Below are 20,754 nucleotides of genomic sequence, written 5' to 3'. Positions count from 1 at the left end.
ATGTAATAATAATAATAATAATAATAATAATAATAATAATAATGCCTCTTGGACAAATGATATTGTGGATGGGCCCCAAATCTCTCAGGATCCAGCATTCAAGCACAAAGGAAGCCAAGCCACACATGAGACAATGGAAAATAGGTACTATGTACAGCCCAGTGCTCAAACACGGCCATGACGGACCAACTTTCAGCCCTGCCTCACGGGTCTTGAGGAACCCTGTGGCCATGAAGCAGCCTGTTCCTTGTGCCAGCAAAGCTGCTCCCTCACAAAAGCAAAGGGAGGGAGGGAGAATGAAATATAAGCCATGTTACCTTGTAGAGTTTGAAGAAAGTCTCGTAGATGAAGATGAGGGAGATGAGGAAGGAGAAGATCTCCTGGGTGTAGCGGGAGATGTAACGGACCAGGAAGCTGCCCTCAAAAGCCACCACCACCAATACCAATATTATAAGCCAAAGGCCGATCCAGACTCTCCCCGGATGGTACTCAAGCCCTAAAGTCTGACAAAACTGTGTAGAGAGAAACAGGTAGGGTGCAGAGAGGAAAGCAAAGGAGAAGCTAGTGAGATGTTGATGGTTCTTTCCCCCTCAGCTGGACTTGCTCTGGAATTAAACAGCTATCCAGAATGTAGAGTTTTGGACCTTCTTGTGATACACTACACGGGCCATGCTGAAGTCTTGTAACCCGTTCCTCTTGTGAAACCTGCATAGACATTTATAGCCAGGTCTGTGTACAGTGGTACCTTGGGTTAAGTACTTAATTCGTTCTGGAGGTCCGTTCTTAACCTGAAACTGTTCTTAACCTGAAGCACCATTTTAGTTAATGGGGCCTCCTGCTGCCGCCGCACCGCCAGAGCACAATTTCTGTTCTCATCCTGAAGCAAAGTGCTTAACCTGAAGCACTATTTCTGGGTTAGCAGAATCTGTAACCTGAAGTGTACGTAACCTGAAGCATATGTAACCCAAGGTACCACTGTATAGTGCACAGGTGCTTCTGGTCACAACAAGCAAGTACATGTGAGGTTCAACATCTTAAGAATCTGAGCTTTGTTCTTTTAAAAGGAAGCAAGTTTCTACCATTTATGATAGGAATGTGAATGTTTTTAGACTCCCAGCTCCCATCCATCCCTGATCATTGGTCATGTTGGCTAAGAAGACCAACAACATCTGGAGGGCAAGATGCTCCCCACCCCGTCTTAGGGTTATGGAAATATACCTGCAAACACTCAGGCAGAATGGTTTTACTGGATCAAAAGCTGCCTAATCTAGCATTCTGTCTCCATCTGTGATCAGCTAGAACCACCTGGAAAGTGGTTAGGGTTCTATGCTGTTCTTGGTAATGAGAGATATACTGCCTGCAAACATGGAAGTTCCATTTCATGTAACAGCTAATGACCATGAATAATAGAATTGTACTCTATTTCGAATTCGCCTGTTTTAAAAGCAATGTAAACTACTGTAATGGTCCTCACTACATCTTATGGTAACCATTGAATGGACAGGTGATCTCCATTGATTGGCAGGGTGGATCTGGGGACTGCATAAGTTTAAAAAAGCTTTTCAGTGTGTTGAAACAAATAATCATTCAACAGGGATGTTATTTATAGCAGGATACCTACCCCATAAAAGGCTTCTTCAAAGACCAGAAGGGGGCCAGAAAAGCCAATCACAAGCAAAGGTTGAGCTCCAAGCAAGCAGAAGATGACACCCTGGACTGCCGTGGAGATCAGAAGCTCAGATACTCCCATCTCCTTGTTAGTCTTCTCACCTGGAAGCAACAGCAGATTATAGGCAAGAAAGAAGAAACCTGAGGTGTTTCCTGCTTTAAGAAGCTTAAGAGATCTTACTGGCACATCAGTAAGAGGGCTGAAAAATTTTGAACTGGAGATGGACAATGCTTCTTCTTAAGAGAAGTTTAACTTCTCAAGGCGCATCCTTATTTCTTTTGTCTTGCTGTTGATAACAAAACAGAACAAAAGCCTGCTTGTCGAAGCTGAAAGTGACATGAGTGGAGGCACACCATGAGCAAAAATCCCCAGCCTTAATTACTGTAATGAGTTTGGGGTTGTGGGTGGCCTTGGTTTTCAGGGTCCCCTCCAATCCTGTGATTTTATAGCTGTAAGACAGGATTCTGCAAAAGAAACAACAACCAGGGAGGGGGTGACTGCTAAAATGGTCAAACTATTTTCCTTGCTAAGTAAATAACCAGGTCTATTAAGTATCTGCTTTGTAATGTAAGCTAGAGATCTTTCCGGAAGGTGTGCCAGAGTATATCTTTCTTATTCTTCCCCGATCCCCTGGCTGGAGGAGATGTCACCAAGGTCTCTTAGTTTACCAGCATCCAGCCATTAAAAGAATAAAATAAATGTCAAAAAATAAATTTCACATAGTTGAAGATCAATAGCATAGGAGTGCCTGCGACCCAAAGGTAGTACAGATGTTTTTGTGCTTTAAATTGCTTTTATAACTATTTACTTTACATGTAAGCTACGTTGGAGCATTGCTTATGGGAATAGTGGTATAAAACTGTTCTATAAGCAAATCAGTCAGCAAGCAAGACATGGAAGTAGCCTCTAATAGGGTTTTTCTGGCATAATTTTCTAGCTGTTGTTCATGTGGCCAAGTCCCAGTGGCGTCACAAGGGGGGTGGATGGTGCCCCCCCCGGTGCCATGTCTGGAGGGGTGACAAGAAGGCACCCCATGGGGTGCTCACCCCACCACCCCTGGGCACAGCGGCGTGAGCAGCCGTTGCACCACCGCAGCCGCATGTGGAGGATCCTTCGTTTGTAGCTGCAGCAGCGAGTAGAGGATCCCACCACCATCTGTAGGGCGTTCGAGCGGCACCGGCGGCAAACCAGTACGTACAACGCATGCATGGTGTTGCATGCATGCGCTGTACGTAGCGACGCCGCACATGTGCTGTACATAGCGGTTTGCTGTCGGCACCGCCTGAGCGCTGTACAGATGGCGGTGGGATCCCTCCCTCGCCACTACAGCCAGAGGATCCCTCTGCCGCTGCTGCAGCCATGAGCAGAGGATCCTACCACTGTCCGTATGGCGCTTAGGTGGTGCCAGTGGCAAACCACTACGTACAACACATGCCCGGTGTTTTATGCATGCGTTGTACGTAGCGGCGCAATGTGTGCGCAGCCGGTGGTTTGCTGCACCCTCAGTGTTGGTTAGCCTTTGTTCGCCCCTGCCATGCTCCACCTACATATGAGAAGGATGTGAAGAAAACAAACAAACCATCATAGCCCAACCTGCTAGGAAACTTTATGTCATTCTACTTCCCGTCCTGTTTTGTCCAGCAGAAACTCAAGAGGGGAAGTGGTGCTGAGCTGCTGGGAACTCCAGTTTGATGCAATATTTCCCTTGTTTTCATAACAATACTTCCCCACTGATAACCAGTTTGTGATTACTTATCAGGGTGCAGTGAGCAGCCCTAGCTCCCTTACCCAGAAGGCCTCCAAAGGTAATGGCAGGAGAAAGGGCAGCAAAGTAGATAAAGATGACGGCAGCCAGAGACTGAGCATTGAGAGCATCCGTGATGTCACTGAGGTACTTGGGGTACCGGCGTTTTATGTCCCTCACCAGCCCTCCGAAAGGCCGGCCAGTCCTGCTCAAGGGGTCATCATCATCCTTTTCTGGGGTCTTGAAGGCTGGGTCCTGCAATTCTCGCTCTAGATGAGACAGAAGAACACAGGGAATGACAAGGCTGAATGAATGGAGGGAAAAGAGGACTGATGTTTTACTGGGGTCCTCAAAAGGGCTGTAAGCCTCGTTTTTTGCGAACATAGGTTTTGCGTTATGTGGAGCTCATGAGTTTCATCCCAAATCTTGTGGGAAGCGCTTAAGGCAGCGGTGAGGAACCCCACAACAGGTCTCCATATTTGGCCTGTGAGGAGGTTTGGCAAAGGTACACACACCTGCCCTACATCTGACATTATTTATGACATTAGGTGTGGGGCAGCTGCAGGGATGAAGAATTATATTTGGTTTAAAGCTGAATCCATCAAATTCAGGTTCCAAAGCAATGTGAGAACCAAAGCATAACCATCCTCTGAAATTCTCACTTACCTGAATTTTGCGATGCAGTTCTACAACCAAGCAATGTTTACAAAAATGCATACATCAAGGGAAAGTATGCATAAAAATGAATATATTAGTAAAAATAGTGTTAAAAATGCACTCCATTAGAAGTTGTTTTAATGAGTACATTAGTCAAACCTGCATACAAAATGAGTTTATTAGACACTTCTGAAAATCAATAAAAATATATGTATAAAAATATGTATGTTTAAAAATGCTGCAAATGAAATTAAGCCATGTGGGAGCAAACACACCAAACTGTTTGGGTGATAACAGGTTGCCTGATGTCACTGTAACACCAGCTGATTGAAAGCTGGGTGGCCCTTCTCACCTATCAAACTTGGGAGGTAAGAATATAGACTTGTAGCCAACTAATTCCTGCTCAGAGTAGGCCCCGTGAAATTAGTGAATCTAACTTAGTAACTTTACATTAACAGGTCTACTGTGAGTGAGACTAACATTGGCTACAGCCCGAAGAGGCATTTGTCACTGAGCATGTTCATAGTGTTTTTCATCAGCGCTAATCTACTTAATATTTAAAACTCTCTACATGATATACAAATATACAACATCTGAGAAGTACCATAGTTCAGGGAGAGCGCATCTGCTTAGCATGCAGAAGGGTCTAGGCTCAATCTTCGACATCTCCAGGTAAGGTTAGGAGACCTATCTGAAATCCTGGAGGGCCACTTCCACTTAGGGCTCATCCAGACCCCCTTTTGTGTTGCATTTCTAGGCTTTTAATATTTGATGCTTTATTATGTTTTTATATATGTTGGAAGCTGCCGAGAGTGAATGGGGTAACCCAGTCAGATGGGCAGGGTAAAATTATTACTATTACTATTACTATTACTATTTGCAGGTCTGCACTTTGAATCTCCATGTCCAAGTGCTTTGTTTTGCCCCGGTGCTTTCCCTATGAAAACCCTCTCTTTATCGCAGACAACAATTCCACCAAAAATCCCAGTTGCTGTTTGTTCCAATTCCGCGTCAAAGAGCAGGTTTTCCTGGGGAAAGCAGTGGAGGCGGGGGAGTGCCTGGACATGGACCAGGAAAGCACAAACCTGTGCTTAGAAAGTGCAGGGCAAAACGTAAGTATGGATGGGCCCTTAGTGGAAGCAGTATTGAACTAGATGAGAGAATCATCTGATTCAGCCTAAGGCACCTTCCTAGGTTCCCTAAGTATGCTTGGTAGCAATCAGGTAAAGTTCCCTGCAGATCACCCCACAGTGATTCATACATACCAAGCTGTTCAGTGGGCTCTGTCCTCTCCTCCGGCCGGTACCTTTTTCGCAGGAGCTCCTTCTGCACTGGGAACAACGACTTAAGGAGCGTTTCACTTTGGATATGAGAGGGCGGGACGACGATGCAACAGTCCAGGTATGCATCCAGACTCTTCAGCAAGTCTTGCCTACTTCCTGCCATGTAGGAGTCAAGGCGGAACACCTAGTCAGGGAAGAAGGAAAAACATAGAGACTCAGGGAGCCAAATGTTGTGCTTGGGAGGGTTTGTAAAAGGGGCAGTTCCTGGGGTGAATTTCCGCAGGATCTTCCTGTGTCCTGAATGATGACATGGCTTGTGGCACACGGCCAGGGCCACATTGTTTAATTTAACATGCTACATTTAACACTTTTAGCTCCTGTTTTTCCAGAAGAGTTAAATTAAGCTTGCAACACGAGTATGAAGTTCACCTTTTCCAGGGTGCTTCTGTCTACCATACTCAGGTGAATGAGCAGATGCAGGGAAATCCTAGATCTTAAGACAGGGATGGGAAAAGCCTGTGGCCCTGCGGAATGCTGTTCTGGACTCCCAGCCTCAGCTAGCATGGCAAAATGGTCAGAGGGGATGGAAAACAACACCTGGAAAGCAACAAGTTCCCCATGCCTAACCTAGACAATCCTTCCTTCCATGAAAGGAAATTCCAACTACAGTGGTATCTCGGGTTAAGAACTTAATTCATTCCAGAGGTCTGTTCTTAACCTGAAACTGTTCTTAACCAGAGATACCACTTTAGCTAATGGGGCCTCCCGCTCAGTGGCGTAGCGTGGGTTGTCAGCACCCGGGGCAAGGCAAGTAATTTGCGCCCCCTAACCCGTGGATTTTAGTAGGGGCAGAGAGCTGCGAGTGTGAGTGCCCCCCCCAGATGTTGCGCCCGGTGCGGCCGGCCCCCCCTGCACCCCCACGCTACGCCACTGCTCCCGCTGCCGCAGTGCCGCTGCCACCGCTGCGCGATTTCTGTTCTCATCCTGAAGCAAAGTTCTTAACCCGAGGTACTATTTCTGGATTAGCAGAGTCTGTAACCTGAAGCGTCTGTAACCTGAGGTACCACTGTACTTTCTTGGGCAAGTTGAAGCTATGGAGGGTTCCAACTTACCCTTTCGGACATCATTGTTGAGATGGCTCTCCCAATCTCATGGTAGTAGTTGGCGTGAGGTGAATCTGGGCCCAGAACCACAAAAAGGAATCGGACAGGCACAGGAACCTCCAGAACATAATCCAGTTCTACAGCATCCTTCAAGCGCACAAAGGCTAGAGTGGGATGGTCCACGATGCTGGCACGGCCTGAAGGGAGGATGGATGGGTATGGGGCATCATTTAGGGGGCTTAGCACAGAAACAGAAAGAAAAAGAAACACAAACCATGTGCAGGAAAGGAAGGGATCCAGGCAGAGGCAAAGGGAGGTGGAGTGGAAGACAATAGGGACACGGGAAGAAAACGAGAGACAGCAAAGTGAGCAAAGTCTGCAAATGAGTTTGGCTAAGCCAGATAGAGAAGCGAAGCAGCGTTTTTGCCAGGGAGAAACATGGCTCCCCCTGACAAAACACACAAGACAAGCAAGAACCAGAACATACTTTCTTCCTCCCAAACTTGCTAGATTAGCTTACATCTTGTAGAAGGAAGAAGTTATATTATATCCCATGTTGGCTTGAATCAAGACTGGCTCTACCATTATGTAGGGTGGAGGGGCAAATTTGTGGAAATTTTAAATTCCAGGAAGTTGTCAGTTGTTGTTGTTGTTTTAAAAATTAATATATTTGTAACAACTGAAGGGAGCATCTTTTTGGGATTTTCCATCTCAAACCCCAAAACATCTAAGGCTATGCTGAACAGACATTATGAATCTTGTTAATTTTTTTTGCGATTTTAAATTTGTTTTTTTATATTTTTTTAAAAAAGGAAGAGAAAAGAAAGGAAGAAGGAAGGTGGAGCTGGGAGCAGAGAAATGCTTTTGCTAGTCTTTTGTGGTTAAATAGGGTAGATCTAACACAGACTACTGAGGCCCTGGGTTCCATTCAATGTTCTGTCTTTTCTCTTCCAATATCTGGGAACCTCTGAGAAAGGAGCCCTCAAGACATCCTGTTTATTATGCATTCTTTATTATTTGTGTTCATGATGGTATTAGAGCGATCACACAATCCATACTGCCCAACTTTTTCAGGTCAAAATCCAGGACATGTCTCTTTCAAGATGTGCTTCTGGGTGAGTTACATGACCTGCATCGTGATCATGCCCCCCCCCCCCGCGTGCTTTTTTGGAGTGCAATCTCAGGTGATGCCCCAAAATGTGCATTGCTGGTGGTTGCGCAAATTGCAGCCCCCCCAAAGCACTTTTGGGGAATGAGAGCACAGAGTGAGAGCATGGCACCCAAAATGGCCGCCATGATCTCTCGCCTGGCCTCCCCTCATTGCTCTAAGACTCTCATTGGCCCCTCCACAACCCCATAGGTGGTGTCTGCTTGGCTCACCTCACTGCCACTCTCACCTTGCCAAAGCGCTACCCTTCCATGTATATGTGTTGCCGCTTCTGGCTCTCTGGCACCATTTGAAGGTCCCAGGGCTATGAGGGTCCCACCATCCAGTCCTAACAGTGCCATTGCACATGTTAAAAGTACTTACCAACCAGGACCAGTGTCGCTTCTGCATCAGGTGGGATCTTATCTGCCAGTGGCTTCTTAATACCACCGCTGGAGCCTTCCTGCAACAAGAGAAGCAAGCAGTAAACCTCCAAGGTCATGAGGAAGGTTGACACGGTCCAAGTTCATTTCACAGTATGTGCTCTGTTGCTGCCCTCAGAATGGGAGATTCTGAGAATATGATGTTTTCATTTCTATGAATGAATTAGAATTTTCAGTCGTTTATTCCTCTGGTCTCAGCACATGAATGTCAACTCCAAATCTAACATGTATATATGAAGTTCTGCTGTGTTTGGTGGGGGTCTTGGGTTATTGTTGTTTTTAAATATTGTACTAGTTTTTCTTTAAAATAAATGCAAGTATTGACCATTGGAACAGAAATCTGCTTTCAGAATGCATATATATTTGCACTCACCCTTCCCTAAAACATGGCAACTTTTCCTTTTGGGGACTTGCAAATATATAATTAGAAAAAGGCTATGGAACTTCATTTTCAATATATGATTACAGCAGTGAGACGTTTATATGCACAAAGATGGAAAGACTCATAATTACCTACAATGGAGGAACTGTTGTCAAAATTACTGGATTTAGCTGATATGGCGAAGTTGCCATTTTAATAAGAGAAAAGTCATTGCCAACAATTACTAAAGATTGGAAACTTCTTATAGCCTTTTTGTGTGGAAAAGAAAATGCACTCATGACTTTTGGGTTTGAAGATGGAAGATAATTTGGTTTATAAAAAGTAGATTTGTTGGGTGTTATCATGAAGTGGATGTGTTGAATAATTTTTATATATAGCTGACAGATATATATTCTTTCTTTTCCTTTTCCTCTTTTCTTCCTCTGTCTTTCTATCTCTTTCTCTCTTTCCCTTCCTGGTCTGTCTTTTTAGCTTTGATAAAAAAGATATTTGATATCAATTTTTGTATTCCTATTTCCAAATTTTAATAAATTTTATTTTATTTTTTAAAAATGACAACTTTTGCAGATTCAGGCTGCAACTTTAAGTATACTTAGCAGGGAGAAAATCCAATTGAACTCAGTGGGGCTTACTTCTGAGTAAAGGTGCTCTTATTAATCTGCATGCATTCTTCAGAGGACAGAGCATCAGTATCTTATGGTGCCAAATAGGCATACGAAATGAAAGGCTTTTGATTTACAAATGAACAGTGGGTTGTAAGTGCCCTTCTATACCTGAAGAGGGCTCCAAGGACTGATCACAAATTGGTCCCAGCCATTACCCAGTGTGACTTCAAGTCCCAGAGTTCCTGGAGTTGCGTTCACAAGATTGGTCTTCTCCATCTCCTAAACCCACTGACTGAAAGTTGTCTTACCTGCTCTGAGTCAGCAGGGAAGGTCTTCATCTCAATCTGGTGATATTCTTGCAGAAGCGGCTGTCCTGAGTCCTGGCCATCAGTTCTGTCCAGCCGCCCAGGCAGAAGAGTCCCCACTGAAGCAGACTCATTAGGGTGACTGGACAAAGGGGGAAATAAATGAGGGGAAGGGAAAGAAGCAAGAAAGAAGAAGGGGTAGGGAGGGAAGGAGAAAAGTTTAATGTCTAGGACCTCGGACAAGCAGGCATTCAGTAAATAATTAAAATTAATAAATACTTTATTACTGGTTTCGTTCACCGGCAACTGATACATGTGAAACTGTCAGAGGAGTTGGGAGCCAATATTCAGTAGGCTCAACACCCCACACAAGATGGAGCAGATGAGGCCCAGTCCTAGCTGGGAAAGGTATTGTCTCTGTAGTGTTGAGCTTCCAAACCCTCATAAATGATTGTGAGGATATTTCCCTGCCACTGCTTCAAGCTCAGGGGGAAGTCTGGGCAGTGGCGGAGCTTCATGCTCCAGCACCGGGGGGTGGGGGTGGAGAGCAGGCAGGGGCATGGCTCACCGCCTGTGGGGGTGTGGTGCCCAGCGTGGGGGGGGGGCAGCAGCGATGGCACCCTGCCGTGATTGCGCTGCCGGGGGCGGTGCACTCTCCCCGCACTCCTCTTCCTCCGCCAGTGCGCCTGGGGTTATCCGCAACACACTGCACTCTAGCGACTCTCTAAGTGGCACAAAAACCACATATGACATGGACACACTCCTGCACTCTGGCTGAATTTGGAGCCAGCAGGGAGGGAACGGGATCACCCCCTGTCTTTGTGCTTTGGAAGTGTACCTGTGCTGAAGGAGGAGAGTCCTTAGGACTAACTCTCGGTCATCCGGCTTGATCTTCCCTTCATGGATCATTTCATCAAGCATCTGATTGGCAATCCCAGCTAGGCTCTTCTCTTGCAGGTCTAGAAGAACAGTTCCTAGAAGAGTAGAAAGAAGGAACACACTGGCTGAAACCTGACAATTCAGAAGATATGCCTGCTAAAATTTCAAAGGTACAAAGGAAGAGGATTTGGGAATCTTTCCAGATGACTTTTCGGTTCCCCCAACAAATTGTTGTCACTCTTATTTCGGAAAATCCAGATTTTTCAGCAAGGTTATGCTCATGCTGTTGAATGGGTTGAAACATATTTTTTTCCTAAGCTACTTTATATATATATATATATATATATATATATATATATATATATATATAACTTTACTAAAAGAGATAACCCTTGTTTTGTGGGGCCCTGGACAGGGTCTTCAAAATTATCCTAGGGACATCTCTTCTAGGGGCAAAACAACATGGTCATTTGGAATTTTTATATCTTCCCCTTTGCAAGGACAAATAACGTAGAATCAGGATTTAGGCGAGAGGGAATTGGAAGTGGTGGGTGTGTTTGCCTATGTGTTGTAGGCAAGCAGAGCAGCTCCTAAAAATGATTGCCTGTGCTCAACCTGAGGGCCAATTCATACATAAAAGCTGCATTTCCTCAATGCCACAGAGCGACAACAGGCACAAACCTCACAGCAATTTCCCTCACCTTTGCTGAAAGCCCTGCGCACCTCCAGAAGGCTCTGGAAATTCAAATAGGAGAGGTGTGGTCTTCCCCAGTGCCCCATCTCTTCAAAATCCTCTTCCAGGTTGATCCAGTGAGAAGCCTCCATCCAGCGAAGCTCGTTGTTCCTGTCCATGACCAGTTCATGAAGTTCTACAAATGCCTGGGGAATATAGCAAAGAGCCCTGCGATTATGGTGGCCACCTTTCCCCTTCCCCTTTCAGAGCTCTTTAGGGCAGATCCACACTCATGGTTTATAAGGAATGGTTTTTATAACATAGATGGACATACTATGTTTTTCGCTTGTAACGTGAATGATACGTTATTAAAACGTGACACCAGAGGGCGCTGCAGAGCAGCCGGCAGTAGGGAAACTGCTTTTTGACAACACACACACAAAAAGGTAAGGAACGTTTTTAACTTACTAGTATGTCCTGTGACATTTTAGAACGATATATCTAATATTGTTCTAATAACGTTAAAAAGGTCCGTGTAGATCCAGCCCAGGTCTCTTTAGCAGTAGCAAAAGAGGCAGAAATTCAACAAATCGGGGCCTCCCTTAAAGAGGGCACGTATTGTGGTGAGACCTGGACAACTGACACGGTTCAAGGGACCGATTTATGCCCATGCATGTGACCCAGAGCTTCCTCTTTCGGTGCATGCATTCAGAACACCTGCCCAACACTCCCTACTTTTAGGGCTTGTTGCGCTTGACCTTGCTATGCCATCGTGTGTCGTCTGTTGTTGGGACAGGGGCATGGCAGGAATTTTCCCCACTTGACTGATTGGCTGTTGCCATTTGGGTTTCGCCTGCTGCCCAGTAAATCGTCACAACTTGTAAGGTTGCGGATAGGCTCTGGTTCAGGTTATAGGGATGGGAGAACACTCTTGCCATCCCTATGTGAAGGGTATTCCATTAAAGGAATCTGGGGACTCGATGGTTTGGTCAACCCTTGTGAAGGGGTTGTGCCCTTCAGTCCGTGCCTGAGTCCAGGGGGTCATTTGGGTGGCAGAGTTAGCCCGTTCCTGGCTTTCCGCTCATCCAGGTGTTCACCCTTGGCTGACCTATGCTGGAATCCTGGGTCAGCGCTACCTGCATGGCAGGGAGCTAGTCGAACCAGAGCCTATGCAACCAGTCACTTTCTGTAATCAATAAAGTTGTGGCCTAAATTCTGTCAAAAACCAAACCAAAATTTGAGTCATGTGTGAATCTATTTTAGGGGGGAGGTTTCTGGGTCTGAACACGCAAGCATAGAGATAGCTTAGTGGGAGGCCGATAGTTTCACCTGTTGAATTTCTCCCTGCAATGAGCACATGAAAGACACAAGGAGCACTGCCAGAAAGAAAAGCTTCCTTGTTAGTGAGACAAAGTAAAATTCAAAGCTCTCCAGTCCCTAGGAACTTACCTCATGTGTGTTTCTGCGACAGGTGGGTGGTGGGGCAGCCTGCCCACTTCCTAATGCTTCCTCAGGTGAGGAGCCACCTGCCAACAGGAAAATATGTGTATTTATTACTTTTGAATTCCACCCCTTCCCCAAATTCCTCCAAGAAGCTCCATGCAGCATGCATGAAATTACCCAACTATATGCTCCCAACAACCATATGAAATAAAGTTAAGCTGGGAGATATGGCCTTGTCAAAGGACAGCCAGTAAGCTTCATTTTTTAGATCTTCCTTGTCCAGGTCCACAGCAATGTATCTACTGTCCTGCAGGGTCTCAATAGTTAATCAAGCCTCACTGCACTTTGTTCCCTTTCTTGTGTGGCCCAAGTGAACTTCAGGTGTGTGACAGAAGGGTTTTTTTTGTGTGTGTGTGTATCCCTCAACCGGAATTGACTTTGTCCTTAAAATCAGGGTGGCATGCTGGCTAGATTGTTAAGACTACAACTGGAGAGGCCTAGGTTCAACTCTCCACTCAGCCATGTAGTTCCCTGGGTAACTTTGAGGTGGTCAGTCTTCTCCCTCAGCCTAACCATCCAAAGCTCCCTGGAGGCAAAATAATAATAATAATAATAATAATAATAATAATAATAATAATAATAATAAATTTATTATTTATACCTTGCCCATCTTGCTGGGCTTCCCCAGCCACTCTGGGCAGTTTCCAACAAAATATTAAAATACAGTAATGCATCAAACATTAAAAGCTTTCCTAAACAGGGCTGCCTTCAGATGTCTTCTAAAAGTCTGGTAGTTGTTGTTCTCTTTGACATCTGGTGGGAGGGCGTTCCACAGGGCAGGTGCCACTATCGAGAAGGCCCTCTGCCTGGTTCCCTGTAACTTGGCTTCTCGCAGTGAGGGAACTGCCAGAAGGGCCTCGGCACTGGACCTCAGTGTCCGGGTAGAGAAATGGGGGTGGAGACGCTCCTTCAGAATGGAATAAAATGTGTGAATCTATGGTGTGCACTAGAGACAAGAGTTTCTAGAGGCCATATGGAAGTGGCTGATACATCAAGAATAGCCATTCTAGTTCACAAGTACCAAAAGGTAAAATGTATCCCCAGTGGGAAAGATATAGCTCTGTGGCAGAGCATCTGCTTTGCATGCAGGAAGTTCCAAGTTTGAGCCTCAGCATCCCCAGGTAGGCCTGAAAACCTGGAGAGCTGCTGACAGGGTCATGGGTTCGAGTCCCACATTGGGTAAAATATTCCTGCAGTGCAGGGGGTGGGACTAGATGACCCTTGTGGTCCCTTCCAACTCTACAATTCCACAGTTCCATGAAACAGACAGTACTGAGCTAAATGGCAGCTTACAAATTTTCAACCTCTTCAAAAGGGCAAAGACAGGGGCAAAGTAGGGAACAGTTTTTGTGCCCCTGACAGGTACCAGAAAATCAGGACAATTGGTGCAAACCCAGTTTCTCGGAGTTCTCTTGCAATTTTTCACAGCTCCTTCTTTCTATTTCCAATTCCCCTAATTCAAAGATTTGTCTAGCTGTTGTAAAACCAACAGAATAGGCGTTTGAAATCCCACTGTTTTCTTTTCTTCCTCCCACTATCAGAAGTCAGGACCTTCATTTCAACTGAGCGTAAAAGATAAGACGGGTATTCTCCTCCTGCTGTCCATTTCTGGAAGTTGGTGCTCTATCCATATTGGCTGCTGCAAGTGATCTTTGAGAAAGGTTCTAGAGGGGGTTGCCAGGATGCTGGGTTTGACCTGAAACTTCAGGAATTTAGCATCATTCTTTGGGTCTCCAAAAAAAAAAACAACGGCAGGGTGAGAAGCCAAAATAAAGGCAGCAGGTAATTATGTAAAAGCTGCAGTATTTCTGTTTTAGCCCTATGTCCACCAGGCTGTGAGATATCAGGCACAGACAAGCTCTCCTGTCTGCCCCCAAAGAGGCACCACTAAGACATGCTTCTATCTCACAAGGTTCCACTTCCTGATCTTCCAAGCACTATCCAGGCAACCCTGCATTTCAGGATTGGAGACCAAACAGCAGCCCTTGTTTCTGACAATCTCTGCCATACCTTGAGTGGGCAAAAGGATCCATTGTTTGGGGCTTTCATGCAGAGTAGAGTGTGGGAGGCAAGGGAAAGGGTGCCCCCAACCCCATGGCAGCTCTGACTTACGTATTTTAACATTTAGCACCTTAAAATGATACTACACCAAGAACACAATGCACATCTAAATTATGCAGAACTCAAAAAAGGACTCCAAATCAAACTTTGGTGACTGGATGTGTATAAAAGCATGGAAGAGTGTCAGCAATTTAATAATAATAAAATATTTGGCATGCATAGATCGCTTTTGAGCTGCGGAGATCCTGATTCATAGCTTACTCTCTTAGCCATTAAACGACATCACCTCTTTATTTATTCACAACTTGGGCAAGTAGCAGAATTCTGGATGGCATGCGAAATGACTTTCACCACCAAAAGGCAGTGAAGACCTTATCTTAAATTGATCCCTTATGATAAGTAGGAGCAGCCAGCATTTCCTGCCATGGTCATCTCATTTAGCATAAAGAAATAGCATATATATAATTCATATTTTGAAAATCGGCATATTAACTCCACATATTTTGCCATTTGCTCAATGAATTGACATTCCGATTATTAAAACATAGAATAATATGTTGCATGAGCCAAAAATAATATGTTGCGTGAGCTATCAGCTATTAGACATTGGAAGAAAATGACAGGAAATGCCATATCTTGATAGTGAGATTCCAAAGCAGCCTTCCTCCACCTGGTGCCCTCACTGGCAGAGCTAATGGCAAGAGATGAAGAGAGTTGTAGTCTAAAACATTTGGAGGGCACTGGGTTGGGGAAGTTTGCTCCAGGCCTGTTAGAATAGACTGCTGGGTTCAGTGGATCCTTGGTCTGAAGCAAGGGTCAGAAAACTATTTCAGCAGGGGGCGGGTCCACTGTCCACTGTCCCTCAGACTTTGGGGGGGGGTCAGACTATATTTTGGGGGGGGGGAAATGAACGAATTCCTATGCCCCACAAATAACCCAGAGATGCATTTTAAATAAAAGAACACATTCTACTCATGTAAAAACACACTGATTCCTGGACCGTCTGCTGGTCGGATTTAGAAGGCAATTGGGCCAGATTGGGCCCCTGGGCCTTAGTTTTCCTACTCATGGTCTGAAGCAACAAAGCAATTACAGTCTTACCCTCAGAAGTTGAACAGAATCCATTCTAGAAGTCCGTTTGACTTCCAAAATGTTTGGCAACCACGGCGCAGCTTCCGATTGGCTGCAGGAAGCTCCTGCAGCCAATCAGAAGCCTTGGAAGTAGCGGCGGACTGCCGAGGTACGACTGTATTGCATTTCAAAGTCTATCCCTCTACCCCTGTTCATTGCACCAAGGGCAGAATCAGATGTCACAGAGCTATATCTTCAAATGTGGGGATGATTTCAAGAAAAAAAGTGTGTTCTCTCTCTCTCTCTCTCTCTCTCTCTCTCTGTGTGTGTGTGTGTGTGTGTAAGAGAGCAAAACAGAGAAATGGCAAAGCCATGAAGAGTTCAACACCTCCACGCACAATTTCTTCATTTTCAATGGCTTCCACATCACTCTTTGGTAGTGACTTGTGTTTCAAGACACAGACCTGCCACTGTCACATTTAGTTCCACACAAAGTTGGGACCAGCCAGTTCCAAGCTTCCCCATAGATCCAGACTCTGGTGTGTGCCACAATCACAGAGGAGTGTGCATCAGTGGATGGTTCCCGTGAGGCAACAACAGGAGCCTCAAACAAGCAAGCCAAGCCACTTGCAAGGGAAAGCAATCAAACAAGAAAACCACAGTGAACGTCACCACCAGCCACTCTGATCTCTCAAATACCATCCTGATGCCTAATACAGTTACCATTCAGGCTCTGAGGTTTAAGCAAAATCAACTTCTCCGAAGGGAAAGTATATTGGAATTTAAGTGCAGCCTCCCCTCCCCAGAACCCTACCTGCAGTGGCGTAGCGTGGGGGGTGCAGGGGGGGCCGGCCGCACCGGCCGCAACATCTGGGGGGTAGGGTTAGGGGGCGCAAATCCACGGGTTAGGGGGCGAAAACCCACGGGTTAGGGGGTGCAAATTACCTGCCTTGCCCCGGGTGCTGACAACCCACGCTACGCCACTGCCTACCTGACTAAGAGTCTGGAACTGGATTTTCATTGTTGTATGTCAACTGCAATGTACAAATAGGCTGTGAATTCCCTACAAAAAAACCCCCACACCCTTCAGCATTACACTACGAATTGTCAGTACCAAATATATTCCTCACTGTTCAAGATAGAATGTTGCCCTCTTTGCGAATCGCAAATTGTGATGGTATCTCTACTACAAATTTCCCCTGTTTTGTCCATCACAATGAAGATTCAAACAGGGGAGGCTGATAACTCTGTATGTGCAACCCTTAGCTGATGGCGAGGTTTTGCTCCAGCTCTCCTTTCAACGCCACAGCCCATTAAACATAGGATATAAGAATAGATTAAACGTAGGGCATGAGAATAGATTACATTGTCCCTGAGTTGGTGCAGAGTGCATTTATTTCAGCATGTCCCCCTGTGGAAAATCTCCATGGATCAGGGGAAACAGCTTCCAGATGAAAGGTTGGCACTTCCAACATGGGAACAACTGCCTCCACATTCAAGACCAAGAGTGATGGTGCTAAGTCCCCAGTGCTAGTCCCTTCAAACAATTCTGATTCTTTCCAGAAAGCCCTCACAACCCACATCCAGAGTTTCTTGCACACATGTTCAACTTCTTCCACACAAAAATGCATTTAAAAGGTAATCTCTGGCCATGGTACTGATCCTAGCGCCGTGCATAATCGCACACTGCCCCCCCCCAGCTTTATCCCACATACCCTAAAAAGCAGGCACAGTCCACCGTCCGGCATCCAAAAGAAAAGAGCTCCTGGAGTTTTGGCTCTATAAACCCCCCTTTTGGCAAGAGAGCAGGACACCTGGGCCCCACCCTCAAATTCCTGTCACAAGTGGTTTTTGTGTTCATAGTAAATTGAAAGCCACTCTAACTTTGCTGACAGTAAATAAAGGGGGCCTTGGGCTCCTATCTAGGTGAGGGGACCAGCCTGGAGGCTTTCAAGAGGTTGAGTTGTAAGAAGTGCTTCATTACCAAGCCATGACAAGCCCTTCAAGTTCACTGTTAAGCCAGGACACTTTATTAATCACCAGGTGAAGTTCCCTGCTGGGTAAGGTCTTGGTATATAAAAGGAGCAGAGCTGCAGCAGACAGCACTAAGCAATAAGATAAAGCAAGTAATACAGTGGTACCTCGGGTTACATACGCTTCAGGTTACATACGCTTCAGGTTACAGACTCCGCTAACCCAGAAACAGTACCTCGGGTTAAGAACTTTGCTTCAGAATGAGAACATAAATCGTGGTCCAGCAGCGCGGCGGCAGCAGGAGGCCCCATTAGCTAAAGTGGTCTTCAGGTTAAGAACAGTTTCAGGTTAAGTACGGACCTCCAGAACGAAGTAAGTACTTATCCTGAGGTACCACTGTAGTAAGATGCAGGATAAAATAGAAAGAATAAAAGCAGGCAAATGGGAAAGTGGGTGCAGTAGAATTCAGCACAACATCTAGGGATGGGTGAATCTATTTTCCCCATCTTAAATTCAGTTCTTCACATTCCCACATCACTTTGTGATTTTTTTAAAAAAAGTATTCATGAAAATTCACCAGTATTTTAGTGTGCATTTCTCCTAATATACACATTTTTGCATGCAATCTTCGCTAGTATAAATCATTTTTGCATGTTGTTTCACTGATATATTCATCTACATGTACACATTGCTGGGCTGGAGAACTGCATGGCAAAATTCAGAGAAAGGCAAGTTTTCAAGGGTGTCTGGGTTTCTGCTCGCACATTGCTTTGGGAAATGCCACTTAGGTATGCTAGCCTTTCAGTATGAACTGAATTTATCCCCCATCCCCTATAGGGTTCCCATCTTCTTTAATTGTTACTGTGCAGAAACTGTGTCTGTTCCAAACATTGCAGATTGCACTGCACAAACATAGAAACTTGCATATGGGGTGCAGAATTGAGAACCCCAAGAATCTCAGTTTGTTTGCTTGCTTGCTTTCTTGCCTTCCTTCTGCAAGTCTCTGGTCCTTAAAATGACAAAGTATGGCTTGAAAGTGCCTGGAGGATGTCTGGCAACTTCTCAGAAAGCTCAGTTGTGGGGAGGGAACTGAGCAGGACTTCATTTTTTTTAAAAAAATATTTTTTATTAAGTTTTGCACAAATATCTCCAATCATACAATTTCCCAATTAACATATTTTCAGTTTTTGGACTTCCCTCAACTTCTCTGACAATCATCTGTATTTAAATTTTTGTCTACGCATTCCTCAAATTTAGTATCGCCTTTTTTTCCTTTTTTAAAAAATACCTTTATAACCTTATTTGCATTTTTGCAATATTCCTTATTTTTCACAAAGCTTCTTTAAAGCCCACTAGCATTGTTTGCTCATCACATACACTCTTCAAATACTCAGAATTTTTTTTCTGAGCAGGACTTCTAGGGTGGGGTAGGCTTCACTCAGGTGTGTAGTAATAAATGTTGTGGCAAGGGAGCCTAAGGCTGCCTGCCTCTGTGTGTGTGTGTAAATAATTGCATAGCAGCTAGAATCAAATTATAGACAACATCAAATTAATTAAAATTCAATAATATTTAATCTTACAAAAGTTAGAAACCAGTGCCTGGCATTTACCAGTCACTGAGTTCCTTTGGAGGAGATGTAGGGGAACTTGCATTGAGCAAGCTGAAATCCTTGCGTTAGTGGATGGGTACCACCTACTGCCTTAAACACATCCAATCATCATCTTTCGCTGCCCCCCATGTCTGGTCTGGAGCTCCTTTCCAAACCACTACCTCCCTCCCACTTCAGAACCTGCCTCAAAACTCCTTAGATCTTTGATTTATCCTCCTTTGTCTTCATCCTGAACTGAATCTTCACTTTGTGTAACTGCGTTAGGACATATCTATTACGTCCACCATCCCTCCACCATCCTTATTTCCATTGTTCAAAAAGAATTTCTCAGTTCGTTGTGGCAGCCGGCTGCACTTTGGGTCATGTTCACTCTGCAAACCACCATTTGCACACTGATGGTGCTAAAAAAAGTATGATGTTGAGAATGAAGGAGTCAGGCAACTGCCTATACTGAAACAGTGTTAAATGGTTCTTCATATTGCTCACATTCATCCGTTCTCTCGCACACGCATACACGCCAATAACCCAAAGAGCTGCTTTTAACCAACTGTAAACAGAAACAGCTCGCACTCAATGGCTTCTGTCTTCATTTCAAACAAAATCTTTATTTATCATCAATAGCAGAAGCATTCAAGGAGAAGCTGAAAGCAAACATCCTTGTGGGTTACTGATTGCCTGATAAGGAGAAAAAACTCCCAGAGCAAAATGTAAGGTGGCTGCTGTCCGGTATGGACCAGCTTCCACAGGACGAGAAGCAGAGGTCATAGTCCTAGTCATAAAGCATCTCAGGTAACCTTTAGCCCAGATTGGCTCCCAGCCCAGCCTTCTGATTGGCTGGGGAGTGGTCCTATATCACATAAGGGCAGCCCGCACACCATAATGTGGCCCTTGGCTGACTTCCATGTGGCCCACAGTTCCCCTCCCCAGGTCTTTAGCACTGATCAACACTTGATCAAAAATTGGTGTGTACACTCCTCAACTATTCCTTGCACCAATGAGATAGCTGGTGGGGGGAGGCAGGGGGTGGGATTACTGAAACACCACTGTTCACCTGTTCCCTTTCCTCAGGTGATTGGGGCTGGACACAGCCAAGGACTGCAGTGACTGGCTTGCTCCTCAGCTGTTCCCAGTGCCAATCGGCTGGGCCTATTTACCTTTCCAAGGTTCAGAAAGCCTCGGTCTTAAACATTTTGCCAGTGACCTTGAGAGGGCATGATTCTGAGCAGAGACACAAGAGAACAAGGAGGAGTGTTTAGCTGCTTAGATCTGTAGATCTTTATCCAGTGGGCATACCTACACCATATTGCCCTGCTCTTCCCCTTGTGGGAATCCTGATGTTTTTCAGTTATTTCCCCCATATACATACATACACCTGTAACTGTGGGGAAAGGAAGTCAGGAGGTGGGGTGTCACCATTTGGATTGGAAAAGTGGCTAGTGGTGAAAATGTTAAATATATTTCGCTAATGTTCCTTCATTCTCCCAATGCCACTATTTTTGTAAAAAAACAAAAAGCACCCATCACGGCTTTCTTTCACATCTTCGCATGTGATGTTTAATTTCTCTCTCTCTCTCTCTATATATATATAAACATATATGCAAGTTTCTAGGTGTCACAGCTGCAAAGATAAGTTTCAAATCATATT

General features: G+C 45.0%; 1 protein-coding gene across 2 annotated transcripts in view; it reads right to left on the bottom strand.

The window, feature by feature from the left end:
* Positions 1-20,754, bottom strand: part of SLC4A1 (solute carrier family 4 member 1 (Diego blood group)) — a 47,992-nt gene that overhangs the window by 14,892 nt on the left and 12,346 nt on the right. For both annotated transcript variants that reach the window (XM_083410949.1, XM_083410950.1), the window contains exons 4-13: positions 12,340-12,416; positions 10,919-11,096; positions 10,177-10,312; positions 9,342-9,480; positions 7,988-8,066; positions 6,466-6,653; positions 5,336-5,537; positions 3,458-3,682; positions 1,622-1,770; positions 318-512 (exon numbers count right to left, since the gene is read on the bottom strand). In XM_083410949.1, coding sequence (XP_083267075.1) covers positions 318-512; positions 1,622-1,770; positions 3,458-3,682; positions 5,336-5,537; positions 6,466-6,653; positions 7,988-8,066; positions 9,342-9,480; positions 10,177-10,312; positions 10,919-11,096; positions 12,340-12,416 — 1,568 coding nt within the window. The remainder of the gene's footprint in view (positions 1-317; positions 513-1,621; positions 1,771-3,457; positions 3,683-5,335; positions 5,538-6,465; positions 6,654-7,987; positions 8,067-9,341; positions 9,481-10,176; positions 10,313-10,918; positions 11,097-12,339; positions 12,417-20,754) is intronic.

The sequence above is a fragment of the Podarcis tiliguerta genome (assembly GCF_965153285.1).
Source record: "Podarcis tiliguerta genome assembly, chromosome: 13".
NCBI classification, from domain to species: Eukaryota; Metazoa; Chordata; class Lepidosauria; order Squamata; family Lacertidae; genus Podarcis; species Podarcis tiliguerta.
Note: the sequence above shows the minus strand (reverse complement) of the source record. Positions and strands in the feature narration are given on the sequence as shown.